The following is a 13,873-nucleotide window of genomic DNA, read 5'->3' on the forward strand; positions in this document are numbered from 1 at the left end:
AATGTGCAGGTATGAAATCTCTACCACCATATCATTCAGTTGATTGTGAAGGGCATGTAGATTGTCTGAAGTAACCCCAATGGGTCCTATTAATCTTTGAGCCACTGATCATGTACTCTACAATTATGACTATGTATATTTCATCTTACCATTCAACTGGTATGTAATATACAAACTCTTCTCCATTATCACCTACAGGTACATAATGTAAACATCAAATCTTTATGTAACTTGTGATCAAAGTTCTAGTAACTCTTCAAAGTCAGCTTTGCTGATACAGTCATCAACTGTTCAATGACACAAACATTTGTATTGACTGAATAACATCCCTCATACATTGGCTTCTCAAAAACTGAATTGTACAAAATCTGATGGAGTATTTACACTACACAATCTAGGGCTTTAAAATGATTATTTTACCTAGTTATTGCAAACTAAGGTTTTTGGTTGAAACAGCATCAACACAACTCAATGACACAGTCACAGGTTACTTGACTGGGATACAGCATCAAAATTTGGTGCAACTTACATCTGAGAAATATTTTCCTTGAGGGATTGATGTCAATGCATCTTGAGTTCTCAAGTCTTGAACTGAGGTTGTTGTAGAAGTGGATCATGTTCTGCTCATGGAGCCTTTGTTATTTTGGCCCTGTACCATTGTTTTAAGTTTTTCATTCATTTTCATTCATTTTCTATTCATCCCAAGCTTGTTACTAAAGAGTCAAGAGTTAGTGCAAAGTTTTATTTTGTCAGGAAACTTCATTTCAACATCATTGGTGGCTGTGCAAAAGCTCGCCAGTCAAATGATGTGATCTCTGGCATCTTGCTTCAAACACCTTTGTCAGATGACATCATCACTGGCAGATTCTTTCCCTTTAGCTTCAATTTGAAGGAATTTGACTTAGGATTTTATTTCAGACTTGTATGCATATTTTATTATCTTCTTCTTTTTGGAGGTCTTATCAGTGCCCCTCTAATTCCTGCTGGAATCTGGTCATTTCAGTGGAATGAAATTGGCAGGAAGGGTTGCTATTTTTTTCATTCTGGCATTTTATTATTCCAGTGGAATTCAGGCATTTTGGAGTAGAGACCAGAATGCAAAGAAATCTGGCTATTTGTTTGTTTATTTTATTACTGTTACTGAGGTCTTTACCTTCCCTGGTATAATCCATGTGGAATCCCCCTTAAATTCCAGATGGAATCCATAGAATTAATTTTGGCTGAAGCACAAGCCAATTTTTTATTCCAGAGACATCATGGATTCTATATGGATTCCAGCAGCATTCCATATGGATTCCAATGGATTCCACATGGAATGGGGCATATCCATCCTGGATTCCATGGAACAGACCATATGGATTCCATGGAAGGGATTAATGCACTTCAGTCACCCATTTTTGGGTACCTATGAGGTACATCAATTCCTTGATTTAAGGTACCCATTCCAGGGTGGTATATGAGCTCAATACCAATACTATGGTACCATGGAATGGAAAACCCATACCATATCCCACTCATACCAATACCATGTTACCATACCATACCATGTCATCTCATACCATACCAAATGATCTCATACCATACCATACCATACCATCATACCAAAGCTGTCACAGGGTGTCTGGGGTCCTTTTTCAGAATATATAAATTATTTCTGCAGGCTGCAATACTGGTCCGTTGGGTGCCATTTTTTGTGGGAGGGTTCTTCAGGTTTTTCCTGAGATATTAAAATACAAAAGGAGGCTATATAGTCAAATCCATCATTGGAAAATCAGTTCAAATGAGCTTTATCCCAGCTTTTTCCATGCATCAAAAGCCTTTTATTGATACATATCTTTCCCAGTCCATTCAATTAGAACAATAATCATCACAATAGATGCAGTATTGTGATGGTGTGGTATTTGAGAAGCAAAGAAAAGAAGACATTTTGTGTATTGGCAATCAGTCCTGAACTATGCATGATACAATCCATTGGCAAAGCATGGACTTGAGCCAAATTATTATCCAACAGCCTAGGCTGAAATATGCACTTCAACCAATCAACTACATTGAGTACCACTTCACATATAATTCATTTCAAAAGCATGCAATTTGGATTCAAAAAGTGCAATGCTGTTGCTGTCAAAGAAGTATGTGTATATATTTACCCAATGTTCATTTAAAAACTACATATAATGGAATTAAGTATTGTCATCCTTAGTGTTTGGCCAAAGTCTTCATTATAAAAATATTTTGTCCAATCCAATAAAGCTGAGTGATTCTACCCAATCCAAAGTCTTGTCAATTGGAGAGCCAGGGCTACAGATTAAGGAAGCTCTTGTTGGTTATGACTTCCAAAAACCATGATACTATGTTCAGCCTTATTCATATCACATGTGGTATGATGATATCATACCATGATATCATACCACAACCATTCATACCATACCCTGGTATTGCAATGTCATACCATACCCTGGTATTGCCACCTCATACCATACCATGGTATTGCCACCTCATACCATACCATGGTATTGCCACCTCATACCATACCCTGGTATTGCAGCCTCATACCATACCATACCATGGCAGTGTCATGCAAGAACTATCATATAAAATGGAATGGTATCCCAGTGTCATGCCACACTCTTGATACACATCTAACTTAAACACTCCTGCCAACTAGAGATATCCATTCGCAATTGTACCAGTCTACAATGATATGAACTAACTACTAATTGTACTTGTCATTTCCTACCAGCTAGCTAATTGAATTTTATTGTTATTTCAAAACATAACCAAGCCTCAAATTGTATCATCCCATGAAAACTTCATTCCAACCTTTTTCCCACCAAACCTACCTATAATACTTCTGCCTTGACCTCTTTCGAGATGTTCCAACATCCAAGATATCATCCTCATCATCCTCCAGATCCTCCCACAAATCTTCACTCTCCCATCTCCCAAAGGCCAGCCCATTATCTGATACTCTGAATGCATCTGACACTGCCATTGATTCTGTCGCTTCTATAACATTGTTGTTGTCCACTTCTTCAACATTATATGTGCAATTTAACTGTTCATCATCACTTCCCTCTTCATCAACATTTTCTTGTGACAAACCCATCAATGCAGTCTCCATATCTAGTGTTTGGAAGTCTGGTCTCGTGACTGGAAAAAGACCGTAACCAGACCGGACCAAGACCGCAAAAGACCGGACCTGTGGTTACGGTCTTTTATTTTTGAAATGTAAAGACCGCAAAAAGACCGGTTAACGTGAACCGGTCTTGACCGGTTTGGACCGGTTTTTTGTAGCCCCTTAAATACCCTTTAAAACGCACCCAAGAACGTACGATTTGGTAAAAAAACGAGAGAGATATGAATTAAAATGTAAATTACTTTTGGGAATAATAGATGTACCAGACTTATTTTATAGAAGCACCAATACCTAACGGAATTTAACGTTCTTGGGCTCGTTTTGAAGCTATTAGAGATGTTAATAAATTTACCGATTCATAATTTTAAGATATTGGCCTAAAGACCGGTCATAAACCGGTTAAAACTGATGCAGACTGAAACCGGTCTATAGACCGCAAAAAACCGCGGTCTGCAGTCTTTTTGCGGTCCGGTCTGGTCTTTTGACTTCTGGGGAAAAGGCAGACCGGTTACGGTTACGGTTAACGCCCCTGGGCATCAAAAAACCGGACCGAACCAGACTTTCAAACACTATCCATATCCTTGATATCAGGTCCCCATCCTTTCAACATTGGATATGTGTCAGGAATCAAAGACACCTGTTCCCTCCACTGTGCACACAAACTCAAATGTCTTGACTTTCTGATAACCAACTGATGCTCAATGTCTTCATCCTCTGTAACAAATAACACTACAGTTAGAGACACCCTAAAAACAAATCAAAACAAGCTTACCACACATAACAATGGCCATATTGATAGCTTCCCACTCCTCCCTTGACCACTCCTGCAAGGCTGTTCGCTCTTGTTTGATTCTAGCCATCTCTTCAGCACATCTCTTGGCTATCAACATTGCTGTGATTCCTTCACAAATGTTCTCATTCCCAAGCCAGCCAGGTATAATCTCACTTTCATGCTCATCCACATCCAGAGCAAATAAATGCTCTTGATTTATTGGCACTGGGGCTATAGAATTACCAGAGGCCTTTCCCTCCTGGATTTGCTTTGTCATATCATAGCACATGTCATTGTACTTCTTTGCCAATCTAGCAATTGTTGGTTGCTGCCTATTAATTTGTTTCTGGACATGTGAATGTAATTTAGTCTCTATTAGAATATAAGTCAACAAACATTGACTGGTCTGTGTTAGAAAACTTACCATTGGAAGTTGTTTGTTGATATGCTCTCTCTAACCTTTCCAATTCAAATTTACGATTTCTCAAATGATCTCTGAGTCTTTGCTTAAGTGCCCTGGCATTAAGTTTCAATTGAAGAAACTTATTACCCATCAACTTTCTCAAATCATCCTGATCTTTCACCCCAAGCCTTTTCTTCTTTGTCTTTATATTTGCATCAATCACACCTTGCTTCTTCATGATTGCTTTACATGCAGCCAAAACATCTTCCACTGACATATCATCCTCATAGGCCCCTGAAATTAGCTGGTCATCAAGCCCTCCCAACTCTGTTGCAAAACTTTTCTTTGCAGTATATAATGCCAAAATTTCCTTAATTGCAATAATTGCAATATTCTTTGATTGTTGTGCCAAGGGCTTGGTCTGTGCAGCCACTTGCTGCTTCCATTCATTTTCAAGCAAAGAAATTTCAAACCCCAGTTCATTGAGAATTTCTTCAGCCTCAATTTTTCTTTCCAAGCAAGTCAACCATTTGCGTTGAAGCCATTTACCCATCATATCGAAAGACTTTTTATCCAGATGCTTGACCTGAGTATCAATGGTAAACAGCCAATGATAGAACTATTTGGCTCAATTATCAGATTATCTTCACATATATATGAGATGGACACTTACCCCTGCCACACGCATTGAAGGGATTAATAACTTGATAGCACTCCAGAAACGTTCACAACCCTCACCATCTGAGAGGCCAAACCCTTCACATTTATGAGGATGATAAACAAGTTGGCAGGGCCACTGGTGACCATATGCATGGAAAACCACAAGTGCAAAAAGGATTCTTGCCATGAATTCCTCCAGAAACCCCCAGATTTGGCAACATCTCTCCAACTGGCATCCAATGTCATACAAAATTCCAACTGTCATTGATAAAGGCAAATTCATAAATAGCATTTTTATCAATACCAGAGCATAGTATTGGCGTTCTCCAGCAGTAGTCATGTTTACTAGCCAGAGAACATGGTCATGACGACACAGCATGGCCATAAGACCTGTATCTGCAAAGAACTGTGTGCTGGCTTTAGTTCTTCTCTCATCTGCTGCAATAAAGGAGGCCAGGCATCCCTCCAAAGCTGAGACAGGGACCTTCATGCCAGGTTCATATGAGTCTTCAGCCGGTTGTCCATCAGATGGTACATTTAGTGTTTAAAGGTTCAGTTCAGTCCGGTTTTTTGCCCCAAAAACGCGCAACCGTGGACCGCAACCGGTCCAGGACTGACCCAGATATTGAGGGAACCGAACCGAACCACCTAGGACCGGTCTTTTGCGGTCCATGATACCGGTTCAGACCGATCCAGACCGGTTTTTTTTGCATATAATTTATTATATCAATATAAACCATTTGTATCTCAACCATTATTACTCTGAAAAATAAACGGGTTATATAAAATAGTAAAGCATATAAATACCCGTCATTCTACCAATTTTCAAGAGATTTAATGAAGATTTGACATAGCTATGACTGAAACTGAATTACATCTCCTAGAGACTTGGGTAAAATATGGATTTGGTTATATCTTTCTCAATTCTTAACCGTTTTTGATGAAACAAAAACCCAATAAACGGCAATAAACGTGGTTACAAGGCTATGTAACGCACGTGACCGTTTAACCGGTTGCAACCGATTAAAATCGGTCTTTGAACGGTTTTAAAAGATTTTCGAAATGAGGCAACCGGCAACTGGACTAACCCCAAATTGGGGCAACTGCAACCGAAAAAAAGACCGGACCATGGTCCGGTTCAGTTCGGTCCACCGGTTTTTTGCGGTCCTATGGACTGAACCTTTAAACACTAGGTACATTAGCTTTTTCTTTTCCTTTTGACTTCTCTGGTCAAACTGTCTCAACTAAAGCCTTCATCTCCCTTACATATTTCTCAGGCACAAATACTGTATCAGGATGCAGATTTTCAGGTCCCTTTGCCCCACCTTTTGCAGGGTTTCTTCTCTTGTGAGTAAAACAAGCATCAATGCATACAATGATATCAGCCCTTGAAATGTACCAGTCATTAGAACATATTATTGACCAATTACAAAACCTCACTTACATAAAATTTGGGTCATGTGGATTATCCCCACCAAAACAGAGAGGGCACCGTTTCCGCAAGTATTCACTTGGACGCTGAAGATCTGATTCACCATTTGTAGTATTCTTACTCTCATGAGACTCATCAGAGTCATCACTAGCCTCATCTGCCACTGAAGTAGGACTAGACAAAGGGGGAGGTTCATAGTTTTGGTTTCCCTCTATATCATCTGATTCAAGTGAAGACCCAGCCTCTGCAAGGTATTTTAGACAGCCCTCATTTATAACCCCAGAGATCAAAAGTTCTTTCTGGGCAATGAGATTGCCATACCACTGTAGTGCATTTCCAAAGCGATGTCTTATGGCATCTCTACTCTCAAGCTTATATGTACGAGAACTCAGAAATGCCTCAAGTGAGTCACACCATGCAGTAGTGTTTGGAGGTGAACAAACAAAAAGCTCATTAACAAAGTCCAGCATATTCAAATCCACAGCTAATGTTGGTCGAAGGGGTGAAGCAGGAAACAAACCCATGGCCAAGAGCTGAAAAACAGCAGAGCAGGAACAAACTTCCACAGAAACTAGTTCTTAGATGGAAGAAGCGATCAGTTATTACAAGTTGATATCTTAACCAAAAAGCAACTCACTATCAAAAAATACAGCAATAACATTCATTTTATGCCCAGTCCCATCACAAGAACAATGAGGTAACCTTCTATCTATGTTCTTTAAATTTTCAGACTCCCTTAACAAGCCCAGATAAGGATCCAATAGTTCTGGGATCAGTTTCAGAGCCCAGTTCCTCCACAAGGCCAACTTTTTGTCTAATCTCTTCTTTGGGGAAGCTTGTTCTGCAGGAAATACCAAAGGCTGAAGGACATCACTGGCAGAAACATCACCAGAATCCTCAGAGTCACCACCAGAGGACTCAGATAAACTATCCTCAGCAGTAGCAGCAGCCTCATGCAAATCAGCCCCAGTGGGCATTGCAATCTGAACAAATGACCCAAGAGGAGTCGTCAAGTCTTTCCTAGGTAATATCTGAATGCCTGGCAACCCATAAGGACAACGTGAGACATTAGAATCACTGGTAGATGCCCAAGCATGACCTGAGGACTTCTTCTTCAATGACAGAGACCCAATAGCAATCCCAGCCTTGCCCAAGTAACGGCTCTTGTTGAAAGCCATAGATTTTGCAAGCCCAACAAGCAAGGAGGTGAGGGGAACACAAAGCAAGGCTTACCCACGTACACCACTAAACCCCCAAAGAACCGGGTGCAAAAGCAAACACAAGATCATATTACATGTCATGCAGCGATAACAAGAACAACAACGAGGCCGACATGACAACAAAGTCCGAGAAATATGCAAAGTACAAAAACTACAAAGAGGCAGTGACTGAATCTGCAAAGGTGACCAGCGCCGGGCATGCAAGAGAACGAGGAGGAAGGTGACAAGGGATGATGGGAGCAAGACCGAAGTTGTCAAAGAATGACTGGCAGTAAAAGCTTGTACATGCTCTTCCAGTGCCTGAACATGTGCCTCTATTGGAAGGCGGCTAGCATCTCTTATTGAATCCGGCCCCTGGGCAGCCCTTCCATGGACACATCAACTTCGAGAGCGCCACCAGATGTCGGTTATGTTCTTCCAGATCAAATGAAGTCAAACCCAAGTCGCGATTGGGGATTTCGTTGATCATAAAAGAACCGAGCACATCCCCCAACATGGGGAATATGGTGAGAAGTTGCTCCACGCGAGACCTCACTGCTGCTTCGTCTGTGACACCCTCCTGGCCACGGTACAGGGTGTCCGCCAGGAGAGCATCCATGCTCAAGAGTTCAAACCAGAAACTCATGTGGCAGAGTTCTCAGAGAATCTCCTGCATAACCTCTGGGGTTAACGCCTGCTCAAGCTCCTGTGTTGTGCCCAGCTGTATGGTCGTGTCATAAAAAACCACCTGATCGATCAGGGTGTTTCACAAAGGGATTTCGTCCAGGTACGAATTTGATTTCTTGATGTGCTTCTTTCGGGACGAGCCACTGACCTTTCTCTGTTTCCCTTTCATGACAGGCTGGGGAGGCAACGATACGGAAGTAGTATCATCAAGATCCACTGCATGATCGATGTCATCAGCATCTGGGAAGGGAATGATTCTCATGAGGAAATTCCGCCATTGCTGGGCAGTGATAGGTGGCAGTAACTTTGTTCCTGTTGCCAGCATGTATGCATGATGAGCCCAGACTGCCAGCCAAGTAGTGGTGTACAAAGCGCGATTCTTGGAGTTCAAGAAGATATCGGGTTTAGGGTATTTGTATCCAATGCCCACATCTCCCGGCTGGCATCTCAAATGACGACAATTGGTATCCAAGTTGCATAAAGTGTTGGCCCACGTGAGAATGGGGACAGGCATGAAGGGAGAGTCAACATCAGCAACATTTGCCTCAGCTATGTGAGGACGCTTCGAAGGTCCAGGACCACCATGATGTGTTGGGTTGGGCATGGCCGGTTGGATGGAAGGTACTGAGGGGTGTTGGGACAGCTGCTGAGAGGCCACCGAGAGCAGAACTGCAAGAGTTCATAATTAGTACACATGCTAAGCTTAGAATAGCAAGACACACCTTTCGATGATGATGAGGTTTGTTGTCCCATGCTAAGGTTAGAATAGCGAGCCCCACCTTTTGAGGATGATGAGGGTTGTTGGCTGCCACTGGATGGTAAGAGATAAGCTGAAAGACAGGTGGATATGAGACTCCAAAGTTACATAGAAAGAATTAGAAAAGAACGAACCAGATGGGCCAACTTTCCCCGCGGACGACAACGCGGGAGCAGAGGGTACAGGAATAGAATCTTCAATGAGGCTTGGTCAGTAGGTTGCATCATTACAAGCTGGAAACATACATGCATCTCGAACTCCTCCAATACTGGCATTTCCTTTGATAAAATCCTGTCGATCGATTGCAGTGACGTCTTGAAGATCCATGATCGCACAGCCTATACATTGGGTCCACCTGTAAAGTTCGGTCAATGGCGGACCAGTCGCCAGAACAGGGTATGGATCTAAATTGCCCTGCCCATCCTTGAAATGGTGCAGAACAATCTTATCACAATGTAGCTGGGGGGTTGAGAAGTTGACATTCATGGTTGGGAGGATATGGAATGAAGGGCGGATTAACCACACAGGGATTCCCATCGCTTGGAGTTGTTGAGCGACCTGGACCTTTTCCGTAAATGCTCCCATCAATTTCTGATTGGCCTCGTACTTGACCACGCCATTGGGACTGGGAAAAAGACGTGGTTGATAAACGTCGACAAAATTGATCCATGCGTGTATGTCAAGGACTGCTCTTTGGAACTCTGCGATGGCCAGCAATATCTCCTTGTAGGTCATCCCAAATGAACGAAGCCTATTGAGAGCTTGACACATCGCAGTGACCAAAAGACCCGCAAGAGGGGAGCAGTCGCGTCCCTCACATTTTCCAATCAGACCAACATATTTGTTGCAGAGATCCTTGTACCCGTTCAACAGTTCCGGCTTGAGTACATGAATAGTGACTGAGAAAGGTGAATTGGGAATGATAGGGCAATCTTCGGGATTGGGTGTCCACCACAACATGTGGCGAGACTGATCGCATATGGGGATGCAGCAGATATACTCAGAACTTTTGATGTACATCTGTGGGTGGAGGGTGCGGTCATCCAGTCCAAAGTGGCCATCCACCTTCGCTTGAATATGACGAATGCCAATGGGAGCAGTCAGGATGTAGCCTGCGTTCGGAGTAGTAATGACCCACCAGGATGGGGGGTCGCCTTTGTCGGGATGTTCAATGAATGTGTTGATGCCGGCCTCACTCATAACCTCCCTCATCCGAACCTGACGATCCAATACATTCCAGCAATAAGCGTCCGTCGTGCAGAATTCGTGATCTCCTTCATGCGTGTATTCCTTATAGTACGGTTTCGAAGTTGGAGAAGTAGACACCATAGCTAGTAATCCTGTCAGAAATGCAATTCTAGAATAGATAGTTGAAGAAATGTCGTGGAATAAAGAGTCAAACACGATTGGAGGATGTCCGTCGACAGGGAGTCAAGATGTACATCCTCCAACAGAACAACAAGGAGTCAAATTCCACGCTCAATCATACAAGAATCCAGGAGAAGACCACCTACCAAACAGAGTCCAATTGATAATACACGAGTGGGTAGCAGGATGCGAGAGAGAGGCTGTTCAAAGCAGAGGCTAACGTGGTTGAGAAGACCCAAGTAACAAAGCTGAAGACCAAGATCAGTATGTGAATAAGTTTATGCAAACATACATTACTCACTGATTACAGATGAATGGCACAGAAATGAAATACAAAACCAGAGGCACACCAACGACTAAGAAAGAACAGATTAACATCTATTTGGCGGCAAAGCGAACCAAGTGAGCAACAAGGAGTCAAGCTCAGGAAGGTGGGTTGAAGGTGGATCGACAAGGAGTCAAAATTCACCCAAACCCATGGAACGACAAGGAGTCAAGTTCCCGGAAGGATAGGTAACATGCAATGGAAGACTCACTGTTTTGAGGCACATCTTGGTTTGGCGCACACCCTATCGTGGATGAGGAAGAGGAGTGGAAAAGTAACGGAACAGAATAGAATAGAATTAATCCCAACAACAATCACGTTGTTCAATGGTATCACATGTACATCAGACACCTTACAATTGTGACTGGTGGCTACCACTTTTATCATATAAATAAGGTAACTGCCTAGAGGTCATTGTGTATAAGTCCACAGTCTTTATGATAGGGAATCATTCCAGTTGCCATGTCTTTTCATTATCATAAAGCATGCGCTTTTTTTCATTAATTGTAGGCAAGGCCTTAGACCTCCATCTCATTATGTACCTTGTCAATATCATTGTGATTTTCATTAGCCACTTGGGCAATATCATTGGGAATTTCATTAGCTACTTGACCGATATCATTGCGATTTTCATTAGCTATTTGGAAATTATCATTGGATATTTCATTAGCCACTTGGGCAATATCATTGGGAATTTCATTAGGCACCTGGGCAATATCATTGCAATTTTCATTAGCTTAGTTGGGCAATATCATTGGAAATTTCATTAGCTACTTGACTGATATCATTGTGATTTTCATTAACTATTTGGGAATTATCATTGGAAATTTCATTAGGCACCTTGGCAATATCATTGCAATTTTCATTAGCTAACTGGGCAATATCATTGGAAATTTCATTAGGCACCTGGGCAATATCATTGCAATATTCATTAGCTATTTGGGAATTATCATTGGAAATTTCATTAGCCTCTTGGGCAATATCATTGGGAATCTCATTAGGCACCTGGGCAATATCATTGGAAATTCATTAGCATATGGGCAATATCATTGTGATATCTCATTAGCTACGTGGGCAATATCATTGGAAATTTCATTAGCACATGGGCAATATCATTGTGATATTCATTAGCTATTTGGGAATTATCATTGGAAATTTCATTAGCCTCTTGGGCAATATCATTGTGATATTCATTAGCTATTTGGGAAATATCATTGCGATTTTCATTAGCTACTTGGGCAATATCATTGGAAATTTCATTAGGCACCTGGGCAATATCATTATGATATTCATTAGCCTAGTTGGGCAATATTATCGTGATTTTCATTGGCTACTTGGGCAATTTCTTTGGAAATTTCATTTGCCACCTGGGCAATATCATTGCGATTTTCATTAGCTACTTGAGCAATATCTTTGGAAATTTCATTAGCTGCTTGGGCTATATCATTGTGATTTTTGGTCATCAGGAGGGTGGTCACATGACCTATTTCCAAAAATGGTCAAAAAGCGAAAATTGTAGCCCTGCACTGTAGCTTCCTGAATCTGTTGGAATTATGTTCTAAAGTGCTCCCATTGTGGACATACACTGACTGGGCAAAAAGAATGTCCCATCATTTTTTGGACAAAGTTAGTCCTGTAACACAAGAACCAAACATTTTGAGAACTACAGTCTGGTGTATGAATCCCAAATAGCTAATGAATATCACAATGATATTGCCCATGTGCATAATGAAATTTCCAATGATATTGCCCACGTGCCTAATGAAATTTCCAATGATAATTCCCAAATAGCTAATGAATATCGCAATGATATTGCCCAGGTGCCTAATGAGATTCCCAATGATATTGCCCAAGAGGCTAATGAAATTTCCAATGATAATTCCCAAATAGCTAATGAATATTGCAATGATATTGCCCACGTGCCTAATGAAATTTCCAATGATATTGCCCAGTTAGCTAATGAAAATTGCAATGATATTGCCAAGGTGCCTAATGAAATTTCCAATGATAATTCCCAAATAGTTAATGAAAATCACAATGATATCAGTCAAGTAGCTAATGAAATTTCCAATGATATTGCCCAACTAAGCTAATGAAAATTGCAATGATATTGCCCAGGTGCCTAATGAAATTCCCAATGATATTGCCCAAGTGGCTAATGAAATATCCAATGATAATTTCCAAATAGCTAATGAAAATCGCAATGATATCGGTCAAGTAGCTAATGAAATTCCCAATGATATTGCCCAAGTGGCTAATGAAAATCGCAATGATATCGGTCAAGTAGCTAATGAAATTCCCAATGATATTGCCCAAGTGGCTAATGAAAATCACAATGATATTGACAAGGTACATAATGAGATGGAGGTCTAAGGCCTTGCCTACAATTAATGAAAAAAAGCGCATGCTTTATGATAATGAAAAGACATGGCAACTGGAATGATTCCCTATCATAAAGACTGTGGACTTATACACAATGACCTCTAGGCAGTTACCTTATTTATATGATAAAAGTGGTAGCCAGTAGTGGACTTGCGCACCAATGCCACAAGCGATCAAGCGAGTTAGGAGGAATAGAATCGTTTGAACCGTAAAGGTCAGTCAAATAGACTCTCGTGGAAACCCAATTGTCGCCAGACAACAACTTGGATGCTCCAATGACCATCCGAACTTTTGTATGGCAGTATCTGAGTACATATCCAGGCAGAAGTGAGTGCGCAACTCTAGCGCTATCTGCATGCTGTTCAAGACTGTCCAAGAAATCTGAAACATGTTTCCCTCTGAATTTGGGAGCACCTGGTGTACCAGGCGTGGGCATAGGGACGCCCAAAGTAGCGTTAAGGCTCGTTTCAGATGCAGACGAGTTAAGAGAATCCATGGAAGTAACTTTGTCCACCAGACTCATGAAGAAAAACAAAGAAAGGGAGAAAAATTCGATACGAAAAAGAGGATTGAAGGGGAATGCTTAGTGTATATGCGGCTGAATGTCTAGTTCTACCACTTTTTGGGCAAACTCAAAGCGGCAAACAAAGCAAAGTTGCGAAAGCAGAGGGGTTTTGGTCGTGTATATGGCGAAAAAAGTGGATGTATGTGGCTGAAAACCGAATAATCAGCCTAAAATCAAATGATGAATA

General features: G+C 41.4%; 3 protein-coding genes across 3 annotated transcripts; all 3 read right to left on the bottom strand.

The window, feature by feature from the left end:
* Positions 1-3,698: 3,698 nt before the first annotated feature.
* On the bottom strand, positions 3,699-5,461 carry LACBIDRAFT_296860 (uncharacterized protein; the record flags this gene model as incomplete). The annotated part of the gene is made up of 4 exons (XM_001880761.1): positions 3,699-3,850; positions 3,909-4,280; positions 4,333-4,930; positions 4,985-5,461. 4 exons carry the CDS (start codon positions 5,459-5,461, stop codon positions 3,699-3,701), a joined length of 1,599 nt encoding a protein of 532 aa, XP_001880796.1.
* A 740-nt stretch (positions 5,462-6,201) lies between these two features.
* LACBIDRAFT_296862 (uncharacterized protein) lies at positions 6,202-7,581 on the bottom strand (the record flags this gene model as incomplete). The annotated part of the gene is made up of 3 exons (XM_001880762.1): positions 6,202-6,358; positions 6,416-6,980; positions 7,041-7,581. 3 exons carry the CDS (start codon positions 7,579-7,581, stop codon positions 6,202-6,204), a joined length of 1,263 nt encoding a protein of 420 aa, XP_001880797.1.
* Positions 7,582-8,260: 679 nt separating this feature from the next.
* On the bottom strand, positions 8,261-10,965 carry LACBIDRAFT_326715 (uncharacterized protein; the record flags this gene model as incomplete). Its single annotated transcript, XM_001880763.1, has 8 exons — positions 8,261-8,323; positions 8,438-8,958; positions 9,012-9,119; positions 9,181-9,240; positions 9,292-10,386; positions 10,561-10,614; positions 10,716-10,770; positions 10,951-10,965. 8 exons carry the CDS (start codon positions 10,963-10,965, stop codon positions 8,261-8,263), a joined length of 1,971 nt encoding a protein of 656 aa, XP_001880798.1.
* Between the last annotated feature and the right edge of the window lie 2,908 nt (positions 10,966-13,873).

This window comes from Laccaria bicolor, genomic scaffold (assembly GCF_000143565.1).
Source record: "Laccaria bicolor S238N-H82 LACBIscaffold_11 genomic scaffold, whole genome shotgun sequence".
In the NCBI taxonomy this organism is placed as follows: Eukaryota; Fungi; Basidiomycota; class Agaricomycetes; order Agaricales; family Hydnangiaceae; genus Laccaria; species Laccaria bicolor.